The 13,388-nt window shown below is 41.3% G+C and overlaps 1 protein-coding gene across 6 annotated transcripts in view; it reads right to left on the bottom strand.

Annotated features, from left to right (window-relative positions):
- Window positions 1-13,388, bottom strand: part of LOC101135633 (probable palmitoyltransferase ZDHHC11B) — a 67,968-nt gene that overhangs the window by 25,268 nt on the left and 29,312 nt on the right. For 3 of the 6 annotated variants that reach the window (XM_063700864.1, XM_063700868.1, XM_063700867.1), the window contains 2 exons: window positions 10,248-10,282; window positions 2,383-2,470 (listed from right to left, as the gene is read on the bottom strand). In XM_063700864.1, the coding sequence (XP_063556934.1) occupies window positions 2,383-2,470; window positions 10,248-10,282 (123 nt within the window). The other 3 variants (XR_010131858.1, XM_063700866.1, XM_063700865.1) reach the window with 3 other exon arrangements.

The raw sequence follows: 13,388 nt of genomic DNA, 5'->3' as shown, positions 1-13,388 counted from the left end.
TCTGAGGTCAAGCTGTGGCCACCTCGGTATGCTGTTTGCATTATTTTAATTTGCTTTTCTGCAAAAGCATTTTTGCTAAAAGCTGTACAGACTTTTCCCTTTGTACTTATCAATACTTTATATACTATAGCTTTGTGCCATGCAGCATTTTAAGATTCAATTTTAAAAAATTATTCATGTGTTGCTGTCTCTATCAATTCGTATTTCCACATGTGTTTCCTTGAAGAATTCAGGACACAACTCCTTCCGTATGACAGCTTTCCTTCACGCACTATTTTTGTGGGTATGTATATATCTCACTTGGGGAAAACTTTAAAAACACATTTTAAAGACACATAGCTTTTTAATTTGTTTGAAACAGACCTTCTGCCTGTTACATTTTGTGCTCTTAACCAATTTAAGAGGACAACTGTATATTTAGTATTAAAAAAACATATTCTGTGAGTTTTCTAGGGAGGTTAAACTTTCCTCTCTAAATATGAGGTCTCTGATGGATTGTGCACTGCTTTCTAGGTGGGACTGAGCTGTGTGTGTGTGTTTGGCATGTGGTTATCCAGCTGCTGCAGCACACTCATTACAAACCCTTCCATGTCTCCCCATTGCCTCACCTTGGCACCTTCCATTTAAGCCAAACACCAGAAATGTAAAGAAGGGCTTGTTTCTGGAGTTTCCAGTTTGTTCCATTCATCTAGTCAGGGTGTCTTCTTTGGACAACGCTGTCTGCAGCCCTGGGCCCTCTCGAAGGGGAGGCGATGGACTGTAGATCTGTGGAACTCAGCACAGGGCTGTGCCATGGATGCGGGCGTCAGTGAAGTCACGCTCATTTTCAGACGGAATTCTCCTCCCCGATGTGAACAATGAACCAACGGTGTCATTTTCATAGGATTGTCCTGGAGCCCACGGAGATGCGGGCTTGGGATTCAACGTGATGCTGAGCAGATCTTCTCTGCTTCAGATCAGGCCTCATGTGGCTTCACTATTCATCCACACATAGATGCTGCAGAGACACTGAGGGGACTCACAAATGCACCTGCGCAGAAGGAGTCAACGTGGACAAACACAGGCAGAGAAACTCCCGTGAGCCCGTGTGCCACATGGAGTGAGGGAACTTTGGTGGCTGAGTCTGGGTGGGGGTGGGCTGGGGGCTCAATCAATTTCCACTGAGTGTGTCTCCATATCTTTGCTGGAAGTGCAGGCAAGGGGCAAGGCTTCGACGCCAGCGTCGCTGTTCCTCCAGGCTGGGCTGATCCCTTTTTATTTCCAAGTCACAGGAGCCTGTTCCCTGAAATCCTGGGGAAGTGTGGTGAGGCGGCCTTGCCCCCACAGGGAAGGAGAACACACCTGTAACCTGCAGAAGCTGGCCCCATGACAAAACCTGCTCAAAAGGACCAGCCTGCAGCCTGGCGTGGTGGCTCACGCCTCTAATCCCTGTGCTATTAGAGGCTGAGGTCAAGGAATCACTTGAGATGAGAAGTTCCAAACAAGCCTGGACAATAGAGTGAGATCCCATCTCTTAAGAAATAAAAAATAAAAAATAAATTGGCTGGGCGTGGTGGCATACGCTTGTACTTTCAGCTACTCAGGAGGCTAAGGTGGGAAGATTGCTTGAGCCCAGGAGTTGGAGGCTGCAGTGAGCCATTATCCCACCACTGCAATCTATGCTGGGTGACGGAGTGAGATCCCATCTCTAAAAAATAAATAATGACCCAGCAGAAACCACTGGAAGCTGACCCCAGAGCAGGAACAGAAATATGTGGCCCTAAAGCCGGCAGCCACGCTGGTCTTTTCCTGTGAAGGATGGACACAGAGTCCATGTAACAAACACACACCATTCACACACATATACACGTGACCACACACCACACACAAAACCACACACACAACCACACCCCCCCACATATGTGCAACCACACACCATACACTTGTACATGTGACCCCACACACGTCTATTCCCATCTGTCTCCTACACACAGTCTTTCCTAAGCATTTTATTTAAAAAAAAAACAGCACACGGCTTCTGCCATGGCTACCAATTTCCCTCCATCCTTTATCACAGCACTGTCCCTCGCTGCATGTTCTGGGCACTTCAGAGCCTGCCTTGGGCATCTGCCCATCACCACAGCCTGATGGTGGTGCTCCAGTGCTGGGGGCTCCCACTTTGGTACCCATCTGTCTCTGTCACCCACAGCTGGGAAGCATTCCTGCCTCTCACTCCATCTCTCTTCTGTGCTCCACCCACCATCATTCCCATGTGAGCAGCACCCTTGGACACAGAGTGCTTCCATTCTGAATACTGCCTTAACCTCAGCTTGGGGGACCCGAGACCACATATTCTGCACATGGCCCTGTCCTCGGGGTGCATCGCTGGCGACTGCAACTTACCCGTGCCGTCGAATCCCCATCCTGGTTTACTGAAGTGCAGAAGTGACATAAGTGCTTGTGAATCAGCAGGGAGCTCTTGGCCTTGACTCTGGTGGGACAGGAAGAAGGAGAGAAACTCATCTCAGCTTTGTTGGGGGCCTCAGGGTGGCACTGGAGGCTGCACCGCATCATGTCAGCACCACTGCTGCGGGGCACACATGTCTCAGAAACTTGTAGACCAGCAGCTCCTGGGAGGTTGTCTGAGTACTCCTGCGTTATGTGCAGTGGCAAACGTAAGAAGCTCCTCATGTAAAGGACCATGGATCTGTGCCACTGGGACGATGCAAAGCAGTGCCTCCACCCACCGTGTGAGACCTGCCCTACACCAGTGCCTAAGACGGGTTCTGAAGGTTGATGGCAGATGGGAGACAGGTCTGATATGCAGCTCCCACATGGAGAGACAGAACAGCATGTGGAGACTCATACTGTGGCCTTTCACTCCAGGAACCACCACAGCAGCATACCAGAAAAAACAAAAAAAGTCACAGAGCATTTGGAAGATGCCATAGGCCACTGCAAATTCCACAGAACAGGTGACAACTCTGCTGCTGTCTCAAAAGTGCCACCTCCTGGCTGGAGGCCAGTCAGCTCAGGACATGACAGCAACTCATGACAGAACAACCCTGCTCCTAGGAAGGAGAAAACAAGAGCTTATTCCACCTCCTGCAACATCCTGAATAACCAGAGGTCCTGAGTCTGCCCATGTGACAACTTCACTGCTAGAATAACCAGCCTCTGAGAAAGTCAGCACAGTAAACCTATCGACCGCCGAGGACCCCCACAGAGTCCACTTCAGTCCCCTGTCACCTCCACCGGAGCAGGTGATGGCATCCACAGCTGGGAGACCTGAGGACGGATCACATCACAGGACTCTGTGCAGACATTACCCAGCACCAGCCTGGTAGCCCTGCTGGGCGGAGAGACCCAGAAGAACAATAGCAATCACTGCTGTCTGGTTTGCAGGAAGCTCCATCTCTAGGGGAAGGGGGAGTGCACAAATCAGGGACCACCCCATGGGACTAACGAATCTGACCAGCAGCCTTGAGTTCCAGATTTTCCCACTGAAATAATCTACACACATGAGAAGGAATCAGACAAGTAATCCTGGTAATATCATGAAACAGGGCTCTATTCCACCCTCAAAAGACCGCAGTAGCTCCCCAGTGAGAGATCCAAACCAAGAAGAAAATCAGAATTGCTGGAAAGAATTCAGAAGGTTGATTATTAAACTACTCAAGGAGATACCAAAGACAGGTGATAACCAACTTAAAGAAATTTAAAAATCAATACAGGATATAGATGAAAAATGCTCCAGGGAAATAGAGATCCTAAAGAAAACACAGTCACAACTTCTGGAACAAAAGACACACTAAGAGAAATGGAAAATGCACCAGAAACTTTCAACAGCAGGATCTAACAAGTAGAACGAAGAACTTCAGACCTCAAAAACAAGGCTTTTTAAATAACCCAGCCAGACAAAGAGGAAAAAGATAATTTTAAAAAAGAACAAAGCCCCCAGGAACTTAGGGATTATGTTAAACAGCCAAACCTAAAAATAGTGTTCCTGACAAAGCAGACAAGTCTATAAGTTTGGAAAACTTATTTGAGGAAATGATCAAGGAAACCTTCCCTGGCCTTGCTAGAGTTCTAGACATCCAAAGACAAGAAGCTCAAAGAATGCCTGGGAAATTCATTGCAAAAAGATCATCACCGAGGCACATGGTCATCAGGTTATCTAAAGTCAACACAAATCAAAGAATCTTAAGAGCTGGGAGGCAAAACATCAGGTAACCTCTAAAGGAAAACCTCTCATATTAGCAGCAGATTTCTCAGCAGAAACTCTACACACTAGAAGGGATTGGGGTCCTATCTCTAGCCTCTCCAAACAAAATAATTAACAGCCAATAATTTTGTATTCAGCAAAACTAGGTTTCCTAAATGAAGTAGAGAAAATGTCTGTTTCAGAACAACAAATGCTGAGACAACTAGCCACTAACAAGTCAGTCCTACAAGAAATACTAAAAGGAGTTCCAAATCTTAAAACAAAACCTCAAAATACACCAAAACAGAACCTCCTTAAAGCATAAATCTTACAGGACTGAGAAAACAGTAACACAAATTAAAAAACCAAGGTATTCAGGCAACAACTAGCATGATCAATAAAACAGTACCTCACATCCAAATGCTAACACTGAATGTAAATGGCCTATAAGCACCATCTAAAAAATACAAGTGGAAGAATGGAGAAAAATCCAACAACCAAGTATCTGCTGTCTTCAAGAGACACACCTAATGTATAAGGACTGAAATAAACTTAAGGTAAAGTGGCGGAAAAGATATTCCATACAAATGGAAACCAACAGCAGGCAGGAGGAACTATTCTGATACCAGACTCAACAGACTTTAAAGCCACAACAGTTAAGAAAGACAAAGAGCAACATTATACGATGATAAAAGAATCACTCCAAAAGGAAAAATATCACTATCCTAACTATATATGCACCTAACGAGGGACCTGCCAAATTTATAAAACAATTCTTACTGGACATAAGAAATGAGACTGACGAAAACACAATTATAGTGACGGACACAATACTGCACTGATAGCACTAGACAGGTCATCAAGACACAAAGGCAACAAAGAAACAATGAACTTAAACTATATCCTAGAACAAAAGGACTTGACAGATATTTACAGAACATTCTACCCAACAGCTGCAGAATGTACATTCTTTTCAGCAGTACATGGAACATTCTCCAAGATACATCATATGATAGGCCACAAAACAAGTTTAATGAATTGAAGAAAATCAGAATTACATCAAGTATCTTTTCAGACCACAGGGGAATAAATTGATAATTAACTCCAAAAGGAACCCATGAAATTACACAAATATGTAGAAATTAAATAACTGCTTCTGAATGATCTTTGGGTCGATAATGAAATCCAGAGGGAAATTTAAAAGTTCTTCAAACTGAATAACTGTGGCACGACTTATCAAAACCTCTAGGACACAGCAAAAGTGATGCTAAAAGGAATGTTCACAGCATTAAATGACCACATCGAAAAGACTGAAAGAGCACAAACAGACAATCTAAAGTCACACCTGAAGTAACCAGAGAAACAAGAACGAATCAAACCCAAACCCAGCAGAAGAAAAGTAATAACGAACATCAGAGCAGAACTAAATGAAATTCAAACAAACAAACAAAAAAACAAAAAAACCACAAAAGATAAATAAAAAAGCCTGTTTTCTGAAAATACAAACAAAATTGATTGACCATTAGCAACATTAAGCAAGAAGAGAAGAGAAAAGATCCAAATAAGCTCAATTAGAAATGAAATGAGAGATAGCACAACTGATACCACAGGAATACAAAAGATCACTTAAGGCCAATATGAACACCGTTATGCACACAAACTAGAAAATCCAGAGGAGATGGATAACTTCCTGGAAATATACAACCCACCTAGATTAAATCAGGAAGAAATAGAAACTCATAACAGATTAATAACAAGTAGCGAGATTGAAAGAGTAATAAGAAAATTGCCAACTAAAATATCCAGGATGTATTCACAGCTGAATTCTACCAGGCATCCAAAGAAGGACTGGTACCAATCTTATGGAAACTATTACAAAAGATAAAGAGGGAATGCTCCATAAATCATTCTATGAAGCCAGTATCACCTTAATACCCAAACCATGAAAGGACATAGCAAAAAGAGAAAACTACAGACCAATATCCCTCATGAATATAGATGCAAAAATCCTCAACAAAATACTAGCGAACCGAAACAAACAGCATAGCAAAAAGATAATAACACCATGGTCAAGTGGGTTTCATACCACGTATGCAGGAATGGTTTAATATATGCAAGTCAATAAATGTGATACCTCACAAAAACAGAATTAAAAACAAAAAATCAGAGATCATCTCAATAGATGCAGAAAAAGCATCTGACAAACTCTGCCATCCCTTTATAAATAGAACACTCATCAAAATCAGCACAGAAGGGACATACCTCAAGGTAATAAAAGCCCTCTATGACAAACCCACAGCCAACATTATACTGAATGTGGAAAAGTTGAAAACATTGCCCCTCAGAACTGGAATAAGACAAGGATGCCCACTTTCACCACTTCCTTTCGACACAGTACTGGAAGACCTAGCCAGAGCAATCAGAGAAGAGAAAGAAAAAGCATCCAAATTGGTAAACAGGAAGTCAAATTGTCCCTGTTCACTGATGATACGGTTGTATACCTAGAAAACTCTAAATACTCATCCAGAAAGCTCCTAAATCTGATAAATGAATTCAGTAAAGTTTCAGGATACAAAATCAATGGACACAAACCAGTAACATTGGTATGTGCCAACAATGACCAAGCTGAGAATCAAATGAAGAAGTCAACCCCTCTTGCAACAGCTGAAAGAAAAAAAAACTTAGGAATATACCTAACCCAAAAGGTGAAATATCTCTACATGGAAACTACAAAAACCTGCTGAAAGTGAACATAGAAAATGCAAATAAATGGAAACACATCCCAGGCCTGTGAATGGGTAGAATTACTATTGTGAAAATGACCACACTGCCAAAGCAATCCACAAATTCAATGCAATTCCCCTCAAAGCAGAATCACCTTTCTTCACAGAACTAGAAAAAAACAATCCTCAAATTCATATGGAACCAAAAAAGACCCCAGATAGCCAAGGAAGACTAATCAAAAAGAACAAATCTGGAGGCATCACATTACCTGAATTCAAACTATACTACAAATCTAGAGTTACCAAAACAGCAGGGTGCTAATATGGAAATAGGTGTGTAGATCAATGGAACAGAATAGAGAACCCATAAATAAAGCCAAATACTTACCGCCAATCGATCTTCAACAAACAAACAAAAAACATCAAGTGGGGAAGGGAATCCTATTCAATACAAGGTGCTGGGATAATTCACAAGCCACATGTGAAGAATGAAGCTGGATCCTCTCCTCGCACCTTTTACAAACATCAACTGAGGATGGATAAAAGACTTAAGACCTGAAAGCACACAAAAATCTACAAGATATCATCAGAAAAACTTTTCTAGGCATTGACTTCGGCAAAGAGCTCATGACGAAGAATCCAAAAGCAAATGCAACAAGAACAAAGATAAATAGATGCAATTTATCTTAATTTATCTTTATTTTAAATAAGTACCTTCTGCACAGGAAAAGAAGTAATAAGCAGACTAAATAGAACCCAGGGAAAGGAAGAAAATATTCACAATCCGTACATCTGACAAAGGACTAATATCTAGAATCTAAAAGGAACTCAAACAAATCCACAAGAAAAAAACAAATCATCCAATTGGGTGTGGTGGCTCATGTCTGTAATCCCAGTCCTTTCGGAGGCTGGGGCAGGCAGATCACTTGAAGTCAAGAGTTCAAGACCAGCCTGGCCAACATGGTGAAACTTGTCTCTACTAACAATACAAAAATTAGCTGGGCGTGCTGGTGGGTGACTGTAATCCCAGGTACTTGGGAGCCTGATGCAGGAGAATCGCTTCAACCCAGGAGGCAGAGGCTTCGGCGAGCCAACATCATGTCCCTGCACTCCAGCCTGGGTGACAGAGTGAGACTCTGTCTCAAACAAACAAACAAACAAACAACAAAACCAATCCCATCAAAAAGTGGGCAACATTCATGAAGAGACAGTTTTCAACAGAAGATATACAAATGGCCAACAAGCATAGGAAAAAATGCTGAACATCACTAATTAACAGGGAAATGCAAAGAAAATCCACAATGCAATACCACCTTACTCCTGGAAGAATGGCCATAATTTAAAAAATAAAGAAATAACAGATGTTGGCATGGATGTGGTGAAAAGGGAACACTTTTACACTGCTAGTGGGAATGTAAACTAGTACAACTACTATAAAAAACAGTACAGAGATTCTGTAAAGAACTTAAAGGTAGAACTCTCATCTGATCTAGCAATCCCACCACTGGCTATCTACCCAGAAGAAAAGAAGTTATCTTATAAAAAAGATACTTGCATCCACATGTTTATAGCCACATAGTTTGCAATTGCAAAAATATGAAACCAGCCTAAAACAAATCAGTGGATAAAGAAAATGTGATATATATTTGTCATCTGTATATACGTAAATACCATGGAATACTATTCAGCCATAAAAAGGAATGAAATATCAGCACTCACACAACCTGGATGGAGTTGCAGACCATTATTCTAAGTGAAGTAACTCAAGAATGAAAAACCAAACATCGTAGTATCTCACTTACAAGTGGAAGCTAAGCTACGAGGATGCGAAGGCATAAGAATGATGTAATGGGCTTTTGGGACTCAGGGGGAGTGGTGGGAGGAGGGTGATGGATAAAAGACTACACATTGGGTACCGTATACATTGCTCGGGTGGTGGGGGCACCAAAATCTCAGAAATCAACACTAAAAATCTTTTCCACGCAACCAAACACCTTGTTCCCCAAAACTATTGAAATAAAATAAAAATAAAAATTATAACTAGGCCTGGTGCGGTGGCTCACGTCTGTAATCCCAGCACTTTGGGAGGCCAAGGCAGGCAGATCATGAGGTCAGGAGATATAGATCATCCTGGCTAACAGGGTGAAACCCATCTCTACTAAAAATACAAAAAAAAAAAAAAAATTAGCCGTGTGTGGTGGCCGGTGCCTGTAGTCCCAGCTACTAGGGAGGCTGAGGCAGAAGAATGGCATGAACCCGGGAAGTGGAGCTTGCAGTGAGCCAGGATCGCACCACTGCACTCCAGCCTGGGTGACAGAGTGAAATTCCATCTCAAAAAATAAAAGTAAAAATAAAAAAGTTATAACTATATAAGCAAAGAGTATTGGAGGATATTTGTATAACCTTAGAGTAATGACGCCTTTTTAAGCAAGACAAAAGGAAATGTTAACAAATTTGGCTTCAGAAAACTTCACAACTTCTACACTGTGAAAGATCCCATAGGGTTCCTTATATGCAAAGAGCTGTTACATTTGATAATCCAAATAGCCCAACTGTTGAACATGAATTCACAAAACAAAAATTGTAAAATAGTCAAAACAAGAAAAAATGTTCAGTCGTAACTGTAGTAAGGAAATGCATATTAAAACATTATATATTTTCTTTGAATAAAACTAAGCATACTGTTAGTATCTCATAGTGAGAAGAGCGACAGCGTTGAATGAAGTGTGAACTGCTCCACCCTTTTGAGAAAGTCATCAGAAAGAGTCTGTGAAGATTGAAAATGCACGTGCCCTTTGACTCTTAGCTTCCAAAATAAAACGAACCGCACCGCACAGCACTAGCTCAAAGACGCTTCTTGAAACCCTGTTTGTGAAGCCAGCCCTGGCCCTGTTGGGTGGGGCTCCGGGTCAAGGCACCCCCAGTGCTCCCATTTACTTAGCACCTTGACTCAGGAATGGGTTGGACTCTCAGAGCTTACAATTTCTATGAAACACTATTAGAGATCATAAGAAATACATTCAGACTCACAACTACCCACATGTTCATGGAGAGATGTAGAAACAAATAAGCGGGTCTTACTCTTGTGTGTTAGTTTAGATGTTAGTTATGAAGAAGGGAGTGAAGAATGTAGTTTCTGCAAGTAAGACAAGCACATCGAGATAGATAATTTGGTATAATTTCACAACATTAAACAAAACTATTTTATCTTCTACTGCATCATCCCATGATTTCAAAATGTCTCATCATAGGTGAATTATTTTCCAAAGTCATTTGAGTTAAGAAAAGAATACAGCTATTCTTCAGAGCGACCAAGCTACTGCAGGAAGCTTGCAACTTACCCCTGTGCAGATGAGCCCAGGGCACCGTCTCCTTGCTGTGGGGCAAAAGAAAATTCGTCACATGAAAAAGGAAGTTGCTGACATGCAGCTGATTCTTACATAAAAGTCATGTCTATTATTCCTGGGTTTTGAGGAATGGTACCCGGAGTTCTCTTGGGTCCTGAGTTCAGATCTCAGAACCACTTACCTGTGCATGTGTTTTCATTTCTCCCTGGTGAGAAACTGGGAGTGGGATTCTGGTCATATATTAGACATTTATCTTTTAAAGAAATGCCAAACTGCTTTCCAATGTGGTGGCACTTTACACCCTCATTTAACTCCCACTAGCAAAAAACGCAGGAGACTTGCAATTTCTCTACAACTGCACCAACCCTCAGTGGTGTCTGTCTTGTTGATGACAGGCATTCTCCTGGGTGTGTGGTAGTATCTGATTGTGGTTTTAATTTGCAGCTGCCTGATGTAGAATGATGTTGAGCATTTTTTTCCGTGTGCTTATGTGGCATCCATATATCTATACATCTACATCTACCTTGGTAAGGAGTTTGTTCAAATCTTTTGCCCATTTTTTATATGTATGTATGTATTTTTATTTATTTTTGTAGAGATGTTCAGGCTGGTCTTGAACTCCTGGCCTCAAGCAATCCTCTTGCTTGGCCTCCCAAAGCACTGAGATTATAGGTGCTTCCCATTGTGTCCAGCCCTCTTGCCCATTTGAAAAACTGGGTTTTCTGTTTGTTTATGTTTTTGTTTGTTTGTTGTTTTTTTACAATTGCACTTTGAAAGCTCTTTGTGTCTTTGTGTATTCCGGACATCAGTCTAAGACTTGAAAATATTTTGTTTGCCTGTGGCTTGCACAGGAATGAACACCTGGCTTTATTGTGCTTTGCTTTACTGCACTTCACAGATACTGTGTTTTTTCACAAATTGAGGGTTTGTGGTGACCCTGGTCAAGCAAGTATGTCGGCGCCATTTTCCCCGCAGTGTGTGCTCACTTCAAGCGTCTGTGTAAGCAGCTTTTAGCAATAAAGCACTTTTAATTCAGATACATAGTTTTTAGACATAACGCTGTTGCACACATGTCATGTAAACATAACTTTTATAAGCACTGGGAAACCAGAAATTCATGTGACTTGTTTTACTGACATGTTCACTTTATTGTGGCTTTCCAAAACCAAACCTGCAATATCTCTCATGTGTGCCTGTATTTTTATTTTCTTAATGGTGACTTTTGAAGAGCAAATATTTTCAATTTTGGTAAAGTCCAAACTATGATATTTTCTTTAATAGGCAGTGATTTTGGTGTCAGATCAAAGACAAGCTTTGTCTCACTAAAGATCACAGAGATTTCATTCTATGCTTGTTTCTAGAAGTGTTCTATGTTCAGCTTTTAAGTTTAGGTGTCAGATGGATTTGGGGCTAATTCTTCTGTGGGGAATGAAGTGATCCTGGGTAATCTTTGTACAGGTATGAAGAACTCAATCATTCTTTTTTCTTTTCCATGTGGATATCCAATTGTTCTAGTACCACTTGTGGAACTATAATTTCTCCCTATTTAATGATTTTAGTACCGTTATTTAAAGTCAATTGACCATAAATGAAAGCTTTAACTTTGGACCTTTCTTCTGGTCCATTTCTCTATATCTGTCTCTGTCGGCGCCACACTGTTTTTATTACTGTAGCTTTATGTCTCTATGTCAGCGCCACCTGTCTTTAGTGCTACAGCTTTATAGTAACATTTAAAGTCTGGTTGTGTAAGTTCTCCAATTTTATTTTTTCTCAAAATCATTTGGCTAGTACAGTAGCCTAGGTCTTTTGAATTTGCATATACATTCTAGGACCACCTTGTCATTTCTGCTAAAACAGAAGCCTGCTGGGGTTCAGCAGGGATTGTGGTAAATCTGTAGATAAGTTTTGGGGAAAACTGCCCTTTTAATAGTATTTTTTTTTTCCAATCTATGAATGCTGTACACGTTTTCACTTAATAGAGCGTCTCTGACTTCTCTCAGTCATGGTGTGTAGCTTTCAGTGTACATATTTGCACAAGGTTTGTTAAATTTATTCTTTTTTTATTAGATTATGAAAGGAAGTTTTAAAAATATAACCCAGATTTTTCATTGCTGGTGGACAGAGGTGTGCGAGTGTGTATTTTAATATGTGCCCCACATCCTTGTTAAGTGATTTAATTATCTTAACTAGGTCTTAAAACATACTTTTTAGGTTTCGTTGCCTGCAAATAAACACAGTTTTATTTTGTATTCTGTGTGCCTTCATTTTCCCTGCTGTGCTGGGCTGGCCAGAATGTGACTGCAATGTCAGAAGTAGGAGGAACGGGCGTCATCACCTGTGTCCATCCTCCAAGAGAGGGTCACCAGCCTTTCACCAGTAAATGTCACGTCAGGTACACAGGGTGCTTTCCTATCATTCCTAGGTCACTGAGATTTGTTAAAAATCATGAATGGGAACTTGCTGTTAACAAACCCTTTTCTGCATTGACTGGCATGATTGCATGGTTACCGTTCTCTATTGGACTAACGTGCTGAGCTCTAGTCATTGATTCCTAGGCCTTAAGCCACTGCTTACCCCTGGAGTGATATCACTTGGCCACAGTGCACAGTCCTGCTCCATGCTGCTCGATTTGGTTTCCCAAGGTCTTATCAGTGATCTCTGCCTGTGTTTCCTGAATGTACTGGCTTATGAATATCTGGCTTTGGTGTCAGGTTGATAGTGGCATTGCTGAATGAGTTGGGAAGTGTTGCTTCCTTCTCCGTTTTCTGAAAGAGTCTGTGTGTAGGTGGTATTGTATTTTTTCTTTAAATCTTTGCTGGAATTCATGCATGAAGACTACAGGGCCTGGGCTTTTTCTTCACTGGGAGATTTTAAATTAGTAGTTCAGTCTCTTGGCTGTTCTATGTCTATTTAGACTTTCTATGTCTTCTTGAGTTAGTTATAATAATTCATGTCACTTAACTGGAAAGGGAACTAACTTCCTTAAGTTAAAAATCATGTTTCAGGCCAGGTACAGTGGCTCATGCCTGTAATCCCAGCACTTTCGGAGGCCAAGGCGGGCGGATCACCTGAGGCCAGAAGTTTGAGACCAGCCTGGCGTGTCAAAACCACGTCTCTACTAAAAATACAAAAATT

Source organism: Gorilla gorilla, chromosome 19 (genome assembly GCF_029281585.2).
Source record: "Gorilla gorilla gorilla isolate KB3781 chromosome 19, NHGRI_mGorGor1-v2.1_pri, whole genome shotgun sequence".
NCBI lineage: Eukaryota > Metazoa > Chordata > Mammalia > Primates > Hominidae > Gorilla > Gorilla gorilla.
This window is presented reverse-complemented; position numbering and strand designations above follow the sequence as displayed.